The following is a 14,670-nucleotide window of genomic DNA, read 5'->3' as shown; positions in this document are numbered from 1 at the left end:
TGCTTTTGTGTTATTTTCCTGATGTCATTGACTTATCTTTCTGTGTTTTCTTTTAGCTTACTAAGCTTCCTTAAAACAACTATTTTGAAATCTTATTGGGTAGATCAGAGATGTTCATTTCTTTAGGATTGGCTACTGAAAATTTATTGTGTTCCTTTAGTGGTGTTGTGTTTCTTGGATTTTTCATGTTCTTTGAAGACTTGGGTTGCTGTCTTCACATTGAAGAAAAAGTGTAACTTCTTTCAGCCTTTTATGGCTGGCTTCAGGAGAAATTCATTCATTAGAAGAGTCTGTAAAGGTTGCTGCCTCTGTGTGTAGTGTCAAGTCTAAAGTCCCTGGAGATCAGCAGAACCAGAAATTGGGAGGAAAAACTGGACACAAAGTGGATAATAGTGAGGATAAACGAATCCACAGAGGCAGACTGGGGTCCCTATCTATCTTTTCCCACTTCCAACTCCAACAACAGTTTTTACAAAAGAAACTTGCACCCTTTGCCATGAAACTGCACGCATGGCTGACCCAGGACTCAGAGAAGCAAAAGGAGGAGATTTAGCAGGAACTGGGAGAGCTGTAAGCCCAGCTGCTTCAGGCCAACAAAGGTGAACAAACCTGTAGATTGACAAAGACAAAATGGCAAGCTGTGGTGGTGCCTGGCCCTCTACATGACCTTTCAGAATGCAGTGGCTGCTGCTTCACTTTTGCTTCTGAAATATGCAAGTTTTTCCATGGCCACCTCTACCTCAAAACCATACAGGACTGGCAAAACGAAATACTGGCAAGGATGTGGAGAAGCAGGAATTCTCAAACACTGCTGGTAGGAATGCAAAATGGTACAGCCACTTTGGAAGACAGTTTGGTGGTTTATTATAAAACTAAACATACTCTTACCATACAACCCAGCAATCACGTTACTAGGTATTTATCCAACAGAGATGACAATAGAGATAAAGCCACTTTATTCATATTGCCAAGATTTAGAAGCAACCAAAATGTACTTCAGTAGATGAATGGATAAGTAAACTGTGGTTACAGTTACAGTTCAGTCGTTCAGTTGTGTCCGACTCTTTGTGACCCCATGGACTGCAGCACTCCAGGTCTCCCTGTCCATCACCAGCTCCCAGAGTGTACTCAAATTCATGTCCATTGAGTTGGTGATGCCATCCAACCATCTCATCCTCTGTCGTCCCCTTCTCCTCCCGCCTTCAATCTTTCCAAGCATCAGATACATCTAGATAATGGAATATTTTTTCAGCACTAAAAGGAAATGAGCTATTACACAATGAAAGGACATGGGGGAATCTTCAGTGCATATTACTAAGTGAAAGAAGTCAATCTGAAAAGGCTATATGCTGTATGACTCCAACACTGTGATATTCTGAGAAAAGCAAAACCATGGAAACAATAGAAAGATCAATATTTGCCAGAAAGAGAGGGAGGAGGAGAGATGACTAGGAAGTACACAGAGGATTTTTAGGGTGGTTAAAATACTCTGTATAATATTATAATGATGGATATAATATGTTATTATAATTTTGTCGAAACCAGTGGAATATATGACATCAAGAGGGAATCCTAAGGTAAACTATGGAGTTTGGATCATTATGATGTGTCAGTGTAGGCTTATCCTTAGTTAAAAAAAAAAAGTACCACTCTGGTGAATGATGTTGTTAATGGAGGAGACTGTGCATGTGTGGAGGGTAGCAGGTATATGGGAATCTCTGTACCTTCCTCTCAAAGTTTTGTTATAAACCTGAAACTACTCTAAAAAAGTAAAGTCTTTTTTAAAAAACCATAAATTATAAATTAATAAGTAAATCCATACAGGGAAGGAAATTCTTGGAAATGTAGTCTCAACTTAGCTAAGTTGAAATCACCATGGTCAATAAAGATACTAATAATAATATTGCTTATGGAAAATCTTGGTATAATACACTTTTTTCCTGTTCCTACATTGTCTCTTTCATAAGGGGGGAAGGTTCATATAAATAACCTGGACAATACTCTAGAAAGATTTGGAATTGAGCTCACAGAAGAGGAACTTGCAAAGTTGTCAGAAGACCTACAAATTGATGGTGAGCCTTGTTTTACATGTGACTCTTAAAAAATAAATTTAATTGACATGTTAGAAAGGTTGGAAAGGATTCTAATATTAAAGTCAGAATAAATCTTGGATTTATACTACAGTTCATCCAACATCAGCATCTATTTTTCCTCTCCATACCTAGAATTGCAGAGGGTGCTGTCAAAGCTCTAATACATCTATAAGAAAGCAAAAATAATAGGGATATGAAAAATTATATAGAGCGAAATCAGCAGGCCAATTCTTTCGTTCATCCCTCTGTCTACCAAAATTCATCTAAAATAAATTCAAAGATTCTCATCATAGTGCACGAGGCCTTCTCAGTCCATCTGCCTCTTTGATATCTTCTCTTATTTTTTTCCTCTTCATCTGCCTCTTTGATATCTTCTCTTATTTTTTTCCTCTTCAGACCATGTTGAACTACTGGTAGTTTCACACACAAGACATACCTCTAGACTTTTATCTTCTCTCAATCTCTCCTCCATGTGAAGTCCTTTTTATCTGTATGTATTTTTGATGCACCCTAATAACATTAATATAGTTAATGCACTACCTCCTGCAGGAAGCAATCTTAGAACATACTGGGCTAGGTTAGAGATCTCTTCCTCAACTGTATGTTTGTACATGAAGTAAAGTTACCAGAATACTGGGCCAACTCTAATGGTATCTTCAATGTATAATGGCTTATAATGGCTTCCGAAACACTAGGAAAAGTATACTTTTCCTGACCCAGATTCTGAAATATGAGACCTCTGTATTAATGAAGGTCACATTAATTCCATGAGATCCAAGCATTCAATAAATGGTCTTAGTTAAAAATGTTTTTAATGGAATTGTTTCCACAAAATATATGTCTTGAGTTTGTTTTCTGAACTTGTGACATTATCTTCATTGAGCTTTTTCTTATAGCTAATGGGAAAGTTGATCTGAAAGAGGTGATGGATGGAGTAAAAGCCACTACAGGTAGGTGAGAAATAATAAATCTAAGATATTTAATATTTACTATAATTATATTTTACCATTATCTCTTAATTACCATGTTAGTTGTGGCACTGATCTCTTCATTTGTTAAATGTTATACTAATTGCTAGCAATTCATCTATTTTCTGGCATATTTTTAATATTAGTTTCAAGCATACTGTATAGATTCATTAAAAGTCATTACAAAATAATGGGTATAATTCCCTTGCTATAAAATATATCCTTGTTGCTTATCTACTTTATACATAGTAGTTCGTATTTATTCATTCCATAACCCTATTATGCCCTTCCCCCATTCCCTCTCCCCACTGATACCGACTAGTTTGTTTTCTAGATCTGTGAGTCTGTTTCTGTTTTGCTATATACATTTGTTTTGTTTTCTAGATTTCACTTATAAGTGATTTCATACAGTATTTGTCTTTTCTTATTTCACTAAGCATAATATTCTCTAGGTCCATTCACATTGCTACAAATGGCAGAATTTTATTCTTTTTATGGCTGAAATATTCCATTGTATATGTACCACATATTTTTTTATCTGTTCCTCTATTGATGGACATTTGGGTTACTTCCATATCTTGGCTATTGTAAATAGTGCTGCTATGAACACTTTTTAGATTTTTCCAGATGTATACCCAGGAGTGGAATTGCTGGGTATTATGATAGTTCTATATTCAGTTTTTTTTTTAGGAACCTCCATATCATTTTTTGAACTGTCAACACCAGTGTGTATTCTCATCAACAGTGAACAAGTGTTTCATTTTCTCTATGTCCTCTCCAATATGTTATTTGTAGACTTTTTGATAATAGCCATTCTGACAGCTATAGGTAATCTCACTGTGACTTTGATTTGCATTTTTCTAAAATAGTGATGTTGAATATCTTTTCATGTGCCTTTTAGTTATTTGTATGTGTCATTTAAGGTCACTGTTTCTTTATTGATTTTCTGTCTGGGTGATCAGTCCATTGATGTAAGTGGGCATTAATGTCCCTTAGTATTATATTTATTATTGTCAATTTCTCCCTTTGTCCCTTGGCATTTGCTTTATGTATTTTGGTTCTCATGTATTGGGTGTATATATGTTAACAAGTATAATATCCTTATTTGTATTGATCCTTTTATCATTATATGATGTCCTTCTTTGTCTTTTATTATAGACTTTGTTTTAAAGGCTATTTTGTCTGATATGAGTATTGCTACCCTGGCCTTTTTTTTTCATTTCCATTTGCCTGAAATATCTCTTTCCATACCCTCACATTCAGTCTGTGTGTCATTAGCTCTGAAGTGAGTATCTTGTAAGCATCATATAGAATGGTGTTTCATTTTGAATCTAATCAACCACTCTAAGTCCTTTGATTGGAACATTAGTCAATTGACATTTGAAGTAATGTTGATAACTATGTACTTATTACCATTTTATTACTTGTTTTTCCAGTTGTCATGTAGTTCTCTGTTCACTTCTTTTTCATTGTTTCTTCCTTTGTGATTTGATTCTTTCTTTTTAAATTATATACTTTTGAACATCCCATGGTTTCATTAGTGTTTCTTTTTTTTTAAAAATATTTATTTATTTATTTGACCACACCAGATCTTAGTTGTGGCACACAGGATCTTTAATCATTTTTGCAGCATGTGAGATCTTTAGTTGAGGCATGCAAACTCTAAGTTATGACATGTGGGATCTAGTTCCCTGACCAGGGCTCAAACCAAAGTCCTCTGTATTGTAAGCATGGAGTTTTAGCCACTGAACCACCAAGGAAGTCCTTAATGGTTTTCTTTAGTAGTGTCCTTGTGGCCTTTCATTTTAATTTTTTATGTCTGCTGTGTGCCTTTGTGGTTGCCATGGGGTTCATATATGGTGACCTATAACTATGTATGATTGAAAGTGAAGGTGAAGTCACTCAGTCGTGTCTGACTCTTTGTGATCCTGTGGACTGTAGCCCACCAGGCTCCTCCGTCCATGGGATTCTCCAGGCAAGAATACTGGAGTGGGTTGCCAGTTCCTTCTCCAGGGGATCTTCCCAACCCAGGGATCGAACCCAGGTCTCTGGCATTGCGGGCAGAGGCTTTAACCTCTGAGCCACAACTGGTCATCATTTAGGTTCAAACACATTCTTTAAAAAAATCTACATCTTTAATTCTCCTCTCCCACATTTTGTGTATTTGATGTCACATTTTACATCTTTGTGCTTACACCTCAATTGTTTATTGTACTTACAGTTGCTTTTATAATTTTTTGTCTTTAAATCTACACACTGATTTATTTAAGTGGTAAATCCTCAGTCTTCATTATATATTTGCCTTCTTTCCACTTAGGTAAAGCCCTTTTATGTTTCTTTTAGACTAGGCTTAGTATTGATACTGGAGAAGGAAATGGCAACCCACTCCAGTATTCTTGCCTGGAAAACCCCATGGACGGAGAAACCTGGTAGGCTACAGTCCATGGGGTCGCAGAGTCGGACACAACTGAGCGACTTCACTTCACTTCACTTAGTATTGATAAACCCTTTTAGTTTTTGCTTGTCTTAGATGTTCTTAACCTCTCCTTCTATTCTAAGTGATAATCTTTCTGGGTAGACTATTGTAGGTCACAGGATTTTCCCTTTCGGCATTTTGAATATAGCGTGTCACTCCTTTCTGGCCTCCTAGGTTTCTGCAGAGAAATTAGCTGATAGCCTTATGGAGATTCCCTTTGTTTGTCTCTTGCTGCCTTTAAATTTCTATTTTTATATTTAACTTTTGCCATTTTAATTACAATAAAATAGTGTGGGTTTTGGTGTGGGTCTGTTTGGGTTCTTCTCATTTGGGACCCTCTGTCCTTCCTATATCTGGATATCTGTTTCCTTCTTTGGGTTTGGGAACTTTTCAGCCATGATTTACTCAAATATATCTTTGATCCCCTTCTTTCTTTCTCTCCTCCTTCTGGGACCCCTACAATGTGAATGTTGGTATGCTTAATGTTATCCCAGAAATCTCTTAAATGATTTAAAAGATTTTTTAAAACTTGTTTCTCTTTTCACTGTTCTGATTGAATGATTTCCATTAGTCTATCTTCCAGTTCACTTATGCATTTTTCAGTATCATTTAGTCTTTGCTATTCACCCTTCTAGTTTCTTTTACTTCAACTATTTAACTTCTCATTTCTGAGTAGATCTTTTCATATTTTCTAGTTTCTTGATAAATTTAGTGAAATTTTCTTTATCTATTCTTTTCTCTAATCTGGTTCAGTTCAGTTCAGTTCAGTCGCTCAGTCGTGTCCAACTCTTTGCAACCCCATGAACCGCAGCATGCCAGGCCTTCCTGTCCATCACCAACTCCCAGAGTTTACCCAAACTCATGTCCATTGGGCCGGTGATGGCATCCAACCATCTCATCCTCTGTCGTCCCATTCCCCTCCTGCCCTGAATCTTTCCCAACACCAGGGTCTTTTCAAATGAGTCAGCTCTTCACATCAGATGGCCAAAGTATTGGAGTTTCAGCTTCAACATCAATCCTTTCAATGAACACCCAGGACCAATTTCCCTTAGGATGGACTGGTTGGATCTCCTTGCAGTCCAAGGGACTCTCAAGAGTCTTCTCCAACACCACAGTTCAAAAGCATCAATACTCCTGCACTCAGCCCTCTTTATAGTGCAACTCTCACATCCATACATGACCACTGGAAAAACCATAGCCTTGACTAGACGGACCTTTGTTGGCAAAGTAATGTCTCTGCTTTTTAATATGCTGTCTAGGTTGGTCATAACTTTCCTTCCAAGGAGTAAGCATCTTTTAATTTCATGGCTTCAGTCACCATCTGCAGTGATTTTGGAGCCCGAAAAAATAAACTTTGCCACTGTTTCCCCATCTACTTGCCATGAAGTGATCGGACCAGTTGCCATGATCTTAGTTTTCTGAATGTTGAGCTTTAAGCCAACTTTTTCACTCTCCTCTTTCACTTTCACTTTCACTTTCTCCTTCACTTTCTGCCATAAGGGTGGTGTCATCTGCATATCTGAGGTTATTGATATTTCTCCCAGCAATCTTGATTCCAGCTTGTGCTTCCTCCAGCCCAGCGTTTCCCATGATGTGCTCTGCGTATAAGTTAAATAAGCAAGATGACAATATACATCCTTGACGTACTCCTTTTCCTATTTGGAACCAGTGTGTTGTTCCATGTCCAGTTCTAACTGTTGCTTCCTGACCTGCATACAGGTTTCTCAAGAGGCAGGTCAGGTGGCCTGGTATTCCCATCTCTTTCAGTATTTTTCACAGTTTATTGTGATCCACACAGTCAAAGGCTTTGGCATAGTCAATAAAGCAGAAATAGATGTTTTTCTGGAACTCTCTTGCATTTTTGATGATCCAGCAAGTGTTGGCAATTTGATTTCTGGTTCCTCTGCCATTTCTAAAACCAGCTTGAACACTTGGAAGTTCATGGTTCACGTATTGCTGAAGCCTGGCTTGGAGAATTTTGAGCCTTACTTTACTAGCATGTGAGATGAGTGCAATTGTGCAGTAGGCTGAGCATTCTTTGACATTGCCTTTCTTTGGGATTGGAATGAAGACTGACCTTTTCCAGTCCTATGGCCTCTGCTGAGTTTTCCAAATTTGCTGGCATATTGAGTGCAGTGCTTTCACAGTATCATCTTTTGGGATTTGAAATAGCTCAACTGGAATTCCATTACCTCCACTAGCTTTGTTCATAATGATGCCCTCCTGACTTCACATTCCAGGATGTCTGGCTCTAGGTAAGTGATCATACCATCGTGATTATCTGGGTCATGAAGATCTTTTTTGTACAGTTCGTCTGTGTATTCTTGCTACCACTTCTTAATATCTTCTGCTTCTCTTAGATCCATACCATTTCTATCCTTTATTGAGCCTATCTTTGCATGAAATATTCCCTTGGTATCTAATTTTCTTGAAGAAATCACTAGCCTTTCCTATTCTATTGTTTTCCTCTATTTCTTTACATTGATCCCTGAGGAAGGCTTTCTTATCTCTCCTTGCTAATCTTTGGAACTCTGCATTCAAATGGGTATATCTTTCCTTTTCTCCTTTGCTTTTAGCTTCCCTTCTTTTCAACGCTATTTGTAAGGCCTCCTCAGACAGCCATTTTGCTTTTTTGCATTTCTTTTTCTTGGGGATGGTCTTTATCCCTGTCTCCTGCACAATGTCACGAACCTTTGTCTAATTTGGTTAACATTTTTATTACAAAAGCTTTGAATTCTTTATCTAGTAAATTGTTTATGTCTGTTTCATTATTTTCTCAGGAATTTTCTTACTCTTTCAAATGAGACCACTTCTTCTGCCTTGTTATTTTGCTTAACTTTCTCTATGTTTATGTATTTAGGTGAAACAGTTGTCTGTTGAGGTCTCTAAGTGGTGTCCTTATGTGGGAGTGTCCCTATACAGACGCATTTGGTAGGAGAGCTGGATTTGACATGGATGCAAAGTCAGGTCTTTCCTCAGGGTGTACTGGCAGTTATCACCTTGATGAGGGGATGCATGGAGATGGAATAGGTAGAACTGGAGCTAGGTGTGAGGTGAGACTTCCTCCCTACTCAGTGGTCCTTCATAGCCTTATTGGGATTGAAGTCTGATCCCAAAATGCTGGAGCTAAAAGCCCTGAGGATTGGTTCTGTTCCCTCTAGGTGAATGCTTTTACTTCTCCTAGTACTGGAACCCTTGCGGCATAAGAGGGTACTGCTGAAGCAAAGGGGTCCTTGCGTGCTCTCAGCTCACGTCCGCTGCAGACAGAGATCCAGGTTTTCTCAGTGAGCTGCGTATGCAGGAGCCGACAGTTGTTTCCTTTGTTCTGTTCAGACACAACCTGTGTACAAGTCCCCTTGTCTCTCAGCTGGCCACTGCCCCCAGTCTCCACTCCCCCTGCCTCTTGTGGGTGTGCACCACAGGGTAGGCAGACTCATATGGACTCTTAGCATGTATTAAGGTGTGAGCTATGGTGGAGCAACTACCATCAGAGTTCTAGGCTGCCTCAGATGTGCCGCTTGAGTAAGTGCCAACAATGGGCGCTGCCAACCAACCCAGGCTCTACCCTGGGACCCGGTCACCACTGTGTGACACAGCCAAGTTTTCTCCCCAGGCATGGCAGCCCTAGATCCTGTGCCATGCTGCAACATAGACTACGCAGGATTGGTGTGTTCACTCAGTTCAGCCTGCTGTGCACACGAAGGAAAACCCAGCAACCACTAGAGTAGTCCTCTAACTGCCCTTTCCCCCTGACTAGGAGGCAAGGCATTGTGTGTGTGCTTGCTCCTCATGAGCAGAGTCCAGGCTTCCTACAGCCCTTCTGTTAGTCCCAGCAGCCCTCCATCTACCTCCCATGTTTAGGAACCCAGGGCTGGGGCAGCCGATCTGTGTGTCTTGCCACACACCCGCCAAGGTGGGTCTTGGTCCATGTATTCTCCCTTTTTCCTCTGAGTTCCCTCCCAGGTGCACAGTTCCTGATCTGATCACTTTTCTTCTCTTCTTACCTGATTGCCTGTGGGTCTTTCTTACAACCATGGCTGTACAAGAGTCTTTCTGCCAGTTTTCAGTTGGCTTTCAGTGAGAATTATTCCACATATAGATATTTAAAATTTTTTTATTGCCATATAGTTGATTTGGGGCTTCCCAGGTGGCACTTCCTGGTGGCTCAGAGAGTAAAGAATCTCCCTGCAGTGCAGGAGACCTGGATTCGATCCCTGGGTTGGGAAAATCCCCTGGAGGAGGTCATGGCAACCCACTCCAGTATTCTTGCCTAGAGAATCCCCATGGACAGAAGAGCCTGGCAAGCTGCAGTCCATGGGGTTGCAAAGAATCAGACATGACTGAGCGGCTAAGCACAGGTGGCACTAGTGGTAAAGAACCTCCCTGCCAATGTGAGAAACATAAGAGATGCAGGTTCAGTCCCTGGGTCGGGAAGATCCCCTGAAGGAGGGCATGGTAATCCACTCTAGTATTCTTGCTTGGAGAATCCCATGGACAGAGGAGACTGGCAGATTACAGTCCATAGGGTCGCAAAGGATCTGACGTGATTGAAGTGGCTTAGCAGCAGCAACAGCAGCAGCATGCTTGATTTACGATGTTGTGTTAGTGTCTGCTATACAGCAAAGTTAATAAGCTATCCTTATACATATGTCAACTGTATTTTTGATGTGTTCTCGGGGGAAGGTGAGTTCCATTGTCCTCTTACTCTGCCATCTTGATTGAGTCCTCTTATTTTGCTTTTTTCTTTGTTACAACAACTAAACTCTACATTAGTTTTCAATAAAATAAAGTAAAAATAAAGTAAAACGTTAGTGAAAACTCCAGATAATTAATAAAGATGAGACGAACAGATCTTACCTTAATTGATACAATTATTTGAATAAGTAAATCATTTACAATAGTCTAAATGAATAGAGAAATACATAATGTAGATTTCACTGCATTCAGAGTTGCCTTGACATTGTCATCATGATTATGCCTTCTTTTATTAGCATTTAGAATTCAAATTACTTTTCTGTGAGTGTTATAGTCAGTGTACTTGGAGGGGTCTCACTGGCCTTTGCTCTTCATTCTGTGTCTATTCATACCACATAGCCAAAGACTAATCTTCCCTATTTGGAATCATAACGTGAACTTTTAAATTCATACATGCAATGTTGTCTATCTTCTTTAAGGAGGGGAAGTTGATGTCAGAGATGTGAAAACCACTCTGAAAAACTTAGGAATAGAGCTCACAGATAAAGAATACTCGAAACTGTTGAAAAATCTGCCTTTCAATGGTAAGCATTTCAAATATTGATATGACCTTAAAGGGTCCTTTAAGCTTTTATTTATTTATTTATTTTTGGAAAACTGAAACTATTACCATTTGCTAAGATGCAGAAAATAAAAATAAGAACTCTACTCAAAATAATCTAAATGTTCATTTATTCCTGAGAGAAATCCCCATCTATGCAGTTGCCTTTTAGTTTTAGAGTAAGTGTCCCCATCATGTTGAATCATGCTATCAAGGGGAAGAAATTTCAGAGGTTACCCTTATCTCTTAAATACCTGTAAGTGGTTTGAGAAACTAAAAAAGGAAAAGATGTAATGCCAAACTAGAAGGGAGTGAAAGGTGAGAGGCTGAATCACATCAAAGAAGAATTCTGTATATTATATGATGCCTGCATGTTAACATTTTGATAAACTTTCCTTAATTTTCTCTCAAAATTAATTTTAATAGTGAAATTTCTAGGGCAAATCATGAAAATCCTAGCTTTACTGAAATAATTTTAGCTAATAGCCACATAATTTCTCTATGATCTAAATTTTGCATTTTTTTCTGTAGATGATAACAAGGTCTTTAAGAGCAGATTGCTGAAAGGTGTGAAGTCTTTTAAAGGTGAGTGAGAAATATAAGCCCTCTTACACAGGGCTGAGAAATACTCTTGAAGGGCACAAACAGAACCTTGTGCACCAGGACCCAGGAGAAAGGAGCAGTGACCCCACAAGAGACTGACCCAGACTTGCTTGTGAGTGTCCAGGAGTCTCCAGTAGAGATGTGGGTTGCTGGTGGCCTGCTGCAGGGCTGGGGGCACTGAGTGTAGCAGTACATACATGGGATCTTTTGAAGGAGGTCACCATTATCTCCATTACCTCCACCATAGTTTAGTAGGAGTTTAGTCGCTAAGTCACGTCTGACTCTTGTGACCCCATGGACTGTAACCTGCCAGGCTTCTCTGTCCATGGGATTATCCAGACAAGAATACTGGAGTGGATTGCCATTTCCTTCTCCAGGGGATCTTCCCGACCCAGGAATTGAACCCAGGTCTCCTACATTGCAGGCAGATTCTTTACCAACTGAGCTATGAGGGAAGCCCCACCACCATAGTTTGGCCCCAGGTAAATAGCAGGGAAGGAATACAGCTCCACCCACCAACAGAAAATTGGATTAAAGATTTACTGAGCATGGCCTTGCCCGTCAGAACAAGACCCCAGTTTCTACCTCAGTCAGTTTCTCCCATCAGGAAGCTTCCTTCTCTATCGGAGGGCAGACAGACTGAAAGCCACAATCACAGAAAACTAATCAATCTAATCACATGGACCACAGCCTTGTTTAACTCAATGAAACCATGAGCCATGCCGTGTAGGGCCACCCAAGATGGATGGGTCATGGTGGAGAGTTCTGACAAAATGTGATCCACTGGAGAAGGGAATGGTAAACCACTTAAGTATTCTTGCCTTGAGAACTCCATGAACAGTATGAAAAGGCAAAAAGATAGACACTGAAAGATGAACTCCCCAGGTCGGTAGGTTCCCAATATGCTACTGGAGATCAATGGAGAAATAACTCCAGAAAGAATGAAGAGATGGAGCCAAAGCAAAAACAAAACCCAGCTGTGGTTGTGACTGTTGATGGAAGCAAGGTCCAATGCTGTAAAGAGCAATATTTCATAGGAACCTGGAATGTTAGGTCCATGAATCAAGGCAAATTGGAAGTGGTCAAACAGGAGATGGCAAGAGTGAACATTGACATTTTAGGAATCAGTGAACTAAAATGGACTGGAATGGGTGAATTTAACTCAAATGACCATTACATCTACTACTGTGGGCAAGAATCCCTTAGAAGAAATGGAGTAGCCATCATAGTCAACAAAAGAGTCTGAAATACAGTACTTGGGTGTAATCTCAAAAATGACAGAATGATTTCTGTTCGTTTCCAAGGCAAACCTTTCAATATCACAGTAATCCAAGTCTATGCCCCAACCAGTAATGCAGAAGAAGCTGAAGTTGAATGGTTCTATGAAGACCTACAAGACCTTTTAGAACTAACACCCAAAAAAGATGTCCTTTTCATTATGGGGACTGGAATGCAAAAGTAGGAAGTCAAGAAACACCTGGAGTAACAGGCAAATTTGGCCTTGGAGTACAGAATGAAGCAGAGCAAAGGCTAATAGAGTTTTGCCAAGAGAACACACTGGTCATAGCAAACACCCTCTTCCAACAACACAAGAGAAGACTCTACACTGGGAGATCATCAGATGGTCAACACTGAAATCAGATTGATTATATTCTTTGCAGCCAAAGATGGAGATGCAGTCCTGTTATGCAGTCAGCAAAAGCAAGACTGGGAGCTGACTGTGGCTCAGATCATGAACTCCTTATTGCAAAATTCAGACTGAAATTGAAGAAAGTAGGGAAAACCACTAGACCATTCAGGTATGACCTAAATCAAATCCCTTACGATTATACAGTGGAAGTGAGAATTAGATTTAAGGGTCTAGATCTGATAGACAGAGTGCCTGATGAACTATGGATGGAGGTTCGTGACATTGTAGAGACAGGGATCAAGACCATCCCCAAGAAAAAGAAATGCAAAACAGCAAAATGGCTGTCTTAGAAGGCCTTACAAATAGCTTGAAAAAAATTGAAAAGCAAAGGAAAAAACGAACCATAGACCCATTTGAATGCAAAGTTCCAAAGAATAGCAAGGAGAGATAAGAAAGCCTTCTTCAGTGATCTGTGCAAAGATATAGAGGAAAAATCTTTTCCCATAGAATGGGAAAGACTAGAGATCTCTTCAAGAAAATTAGAGAAACCAAAGGAATATTTCATGCAAAGATGGGCTCAATAATGGACAGAAATGGTATGGACCTAACAGAAGCAGAAGATATTCAGAAGAGGTGGCAAGAATACACAGAAGAACTGTACAAAAAAGATCTTCACGGCCCAGATAATCACGATGGTATGATCACTCATCTAGAGCCAGACATCCTGGAATGTGAAGTCAAGTGGGCCTTAGGGAAGCATCACTATGAACAAAGCTAGTGGAGGTAATGGAATTCCAGTTGAGCTATTTCAAATCTCAAATGATGATACTGTGAAAGTGCTGCACTCAATATGCCAGCAAATTTGGAAAACTCAGCAGAGGCCATAGGACTGGAAAAGGTCAGTCTTCATTCCAGTCCCAAAGAAAGGCAATGCCAAAGAATGCTCAGCCTACTGCACAATTGCACTCATCTCACATGCTAGTAAAGTAAGGCTCAAAATTCTCCAAGCCAGGCTTCAGCAATACATGAACCATGAACTTGCAGATGTTCAAGCTGGTTTTAGAAAAGGCAGAGAAACCAGAGATCAAATTGCCAACATCTGCTAGATCACTGAAAAAGCAAGAGAGTTCCAGAAAAACACCTACTTCTGCTTTATTGACTTTGACTGTGTGTATCACAATAAACTGTGAAAAATACTGAAAGAGATGGGAATACCAGGCCACCTGACCTGCCTCTTGAGAAACCTGTATGCAGGTCAGGAAGCAACAGTTAGAACTGGACATGGACCAACAGACTGGTTCCAAATAGGAAAAGGAATACGTCAAGGCTGTATATCGTCACCCTGCTTACTTAACTTATATGCAGAGTACATCATGAGAAACGGTGGGCTGGAGGAAGCACAAGCTGGAATCAAGATTGCTGGGAGAAATATCAATAACCTCAGATATGCAGATGACACCACCTTTATGGCAGAAAGTGAAGAAGAACTTAAGAGCCTCTTAATGAAAGTGAAGGAGGAGAGTGAAAAGTTGGCTTAAAGCTCAACATTCAGAAAACTAAGATCATGGCAACTGGTCCGATCACTTCATGGCAAGTAGATGGGG

At 39.7% G+C, this 14,670-nt stretch overlaps 1 protein-coding gene across 1 annotated transcript in view; it reads left to right on the top strand.

Moving 5' to 3' along the window:
- The window catches only part of EFCAB13 (EF-hand calcium binding domain 13), a 208,955-nt gene that overhangs the window by 178,295 nt on the left and 15,990 nt on the right, over window positions 1–14,670 (top strand). Inside the window, exons 46-49 of the mRNA XM_043464397.1 lie at window positions 1,968–2,072; window positions 2,990–3,043; window positions 10,712–10,816; window positions 11,365–11,418. Coding sequence (XP_043320332.1) covers window positions 1,968–2,072; window positions 2,990–3,043; window positions 10,712–10,816; window positions 11,365–11,418 — 318 coding nt within the window. The remainder of the gene's footprint in view (window positions 1–1,967; window positions 2,073–2,989; window positions 3,044–10,711; window positions 10,817–11,364; window positions 11,419–14,670) is intronic.

This window comes from Cervus canadensis, chromosome 1 (assembly GCF_019320065.1).
Source record: "Cervus canadensis isolate Bull #8, Minnesota chromosome 1, ASM1932006v1, whole genome shotgun sequence".
Lineage (NCBI taxonomy): Eukaryota > Metazoa > Chordata > Mammalia > Artiodactyla > Cervidae > Cervus > Cervus canadensis.
This window is presented reverse-complemented; position numbering and strand designations above follow the sequence as displayed.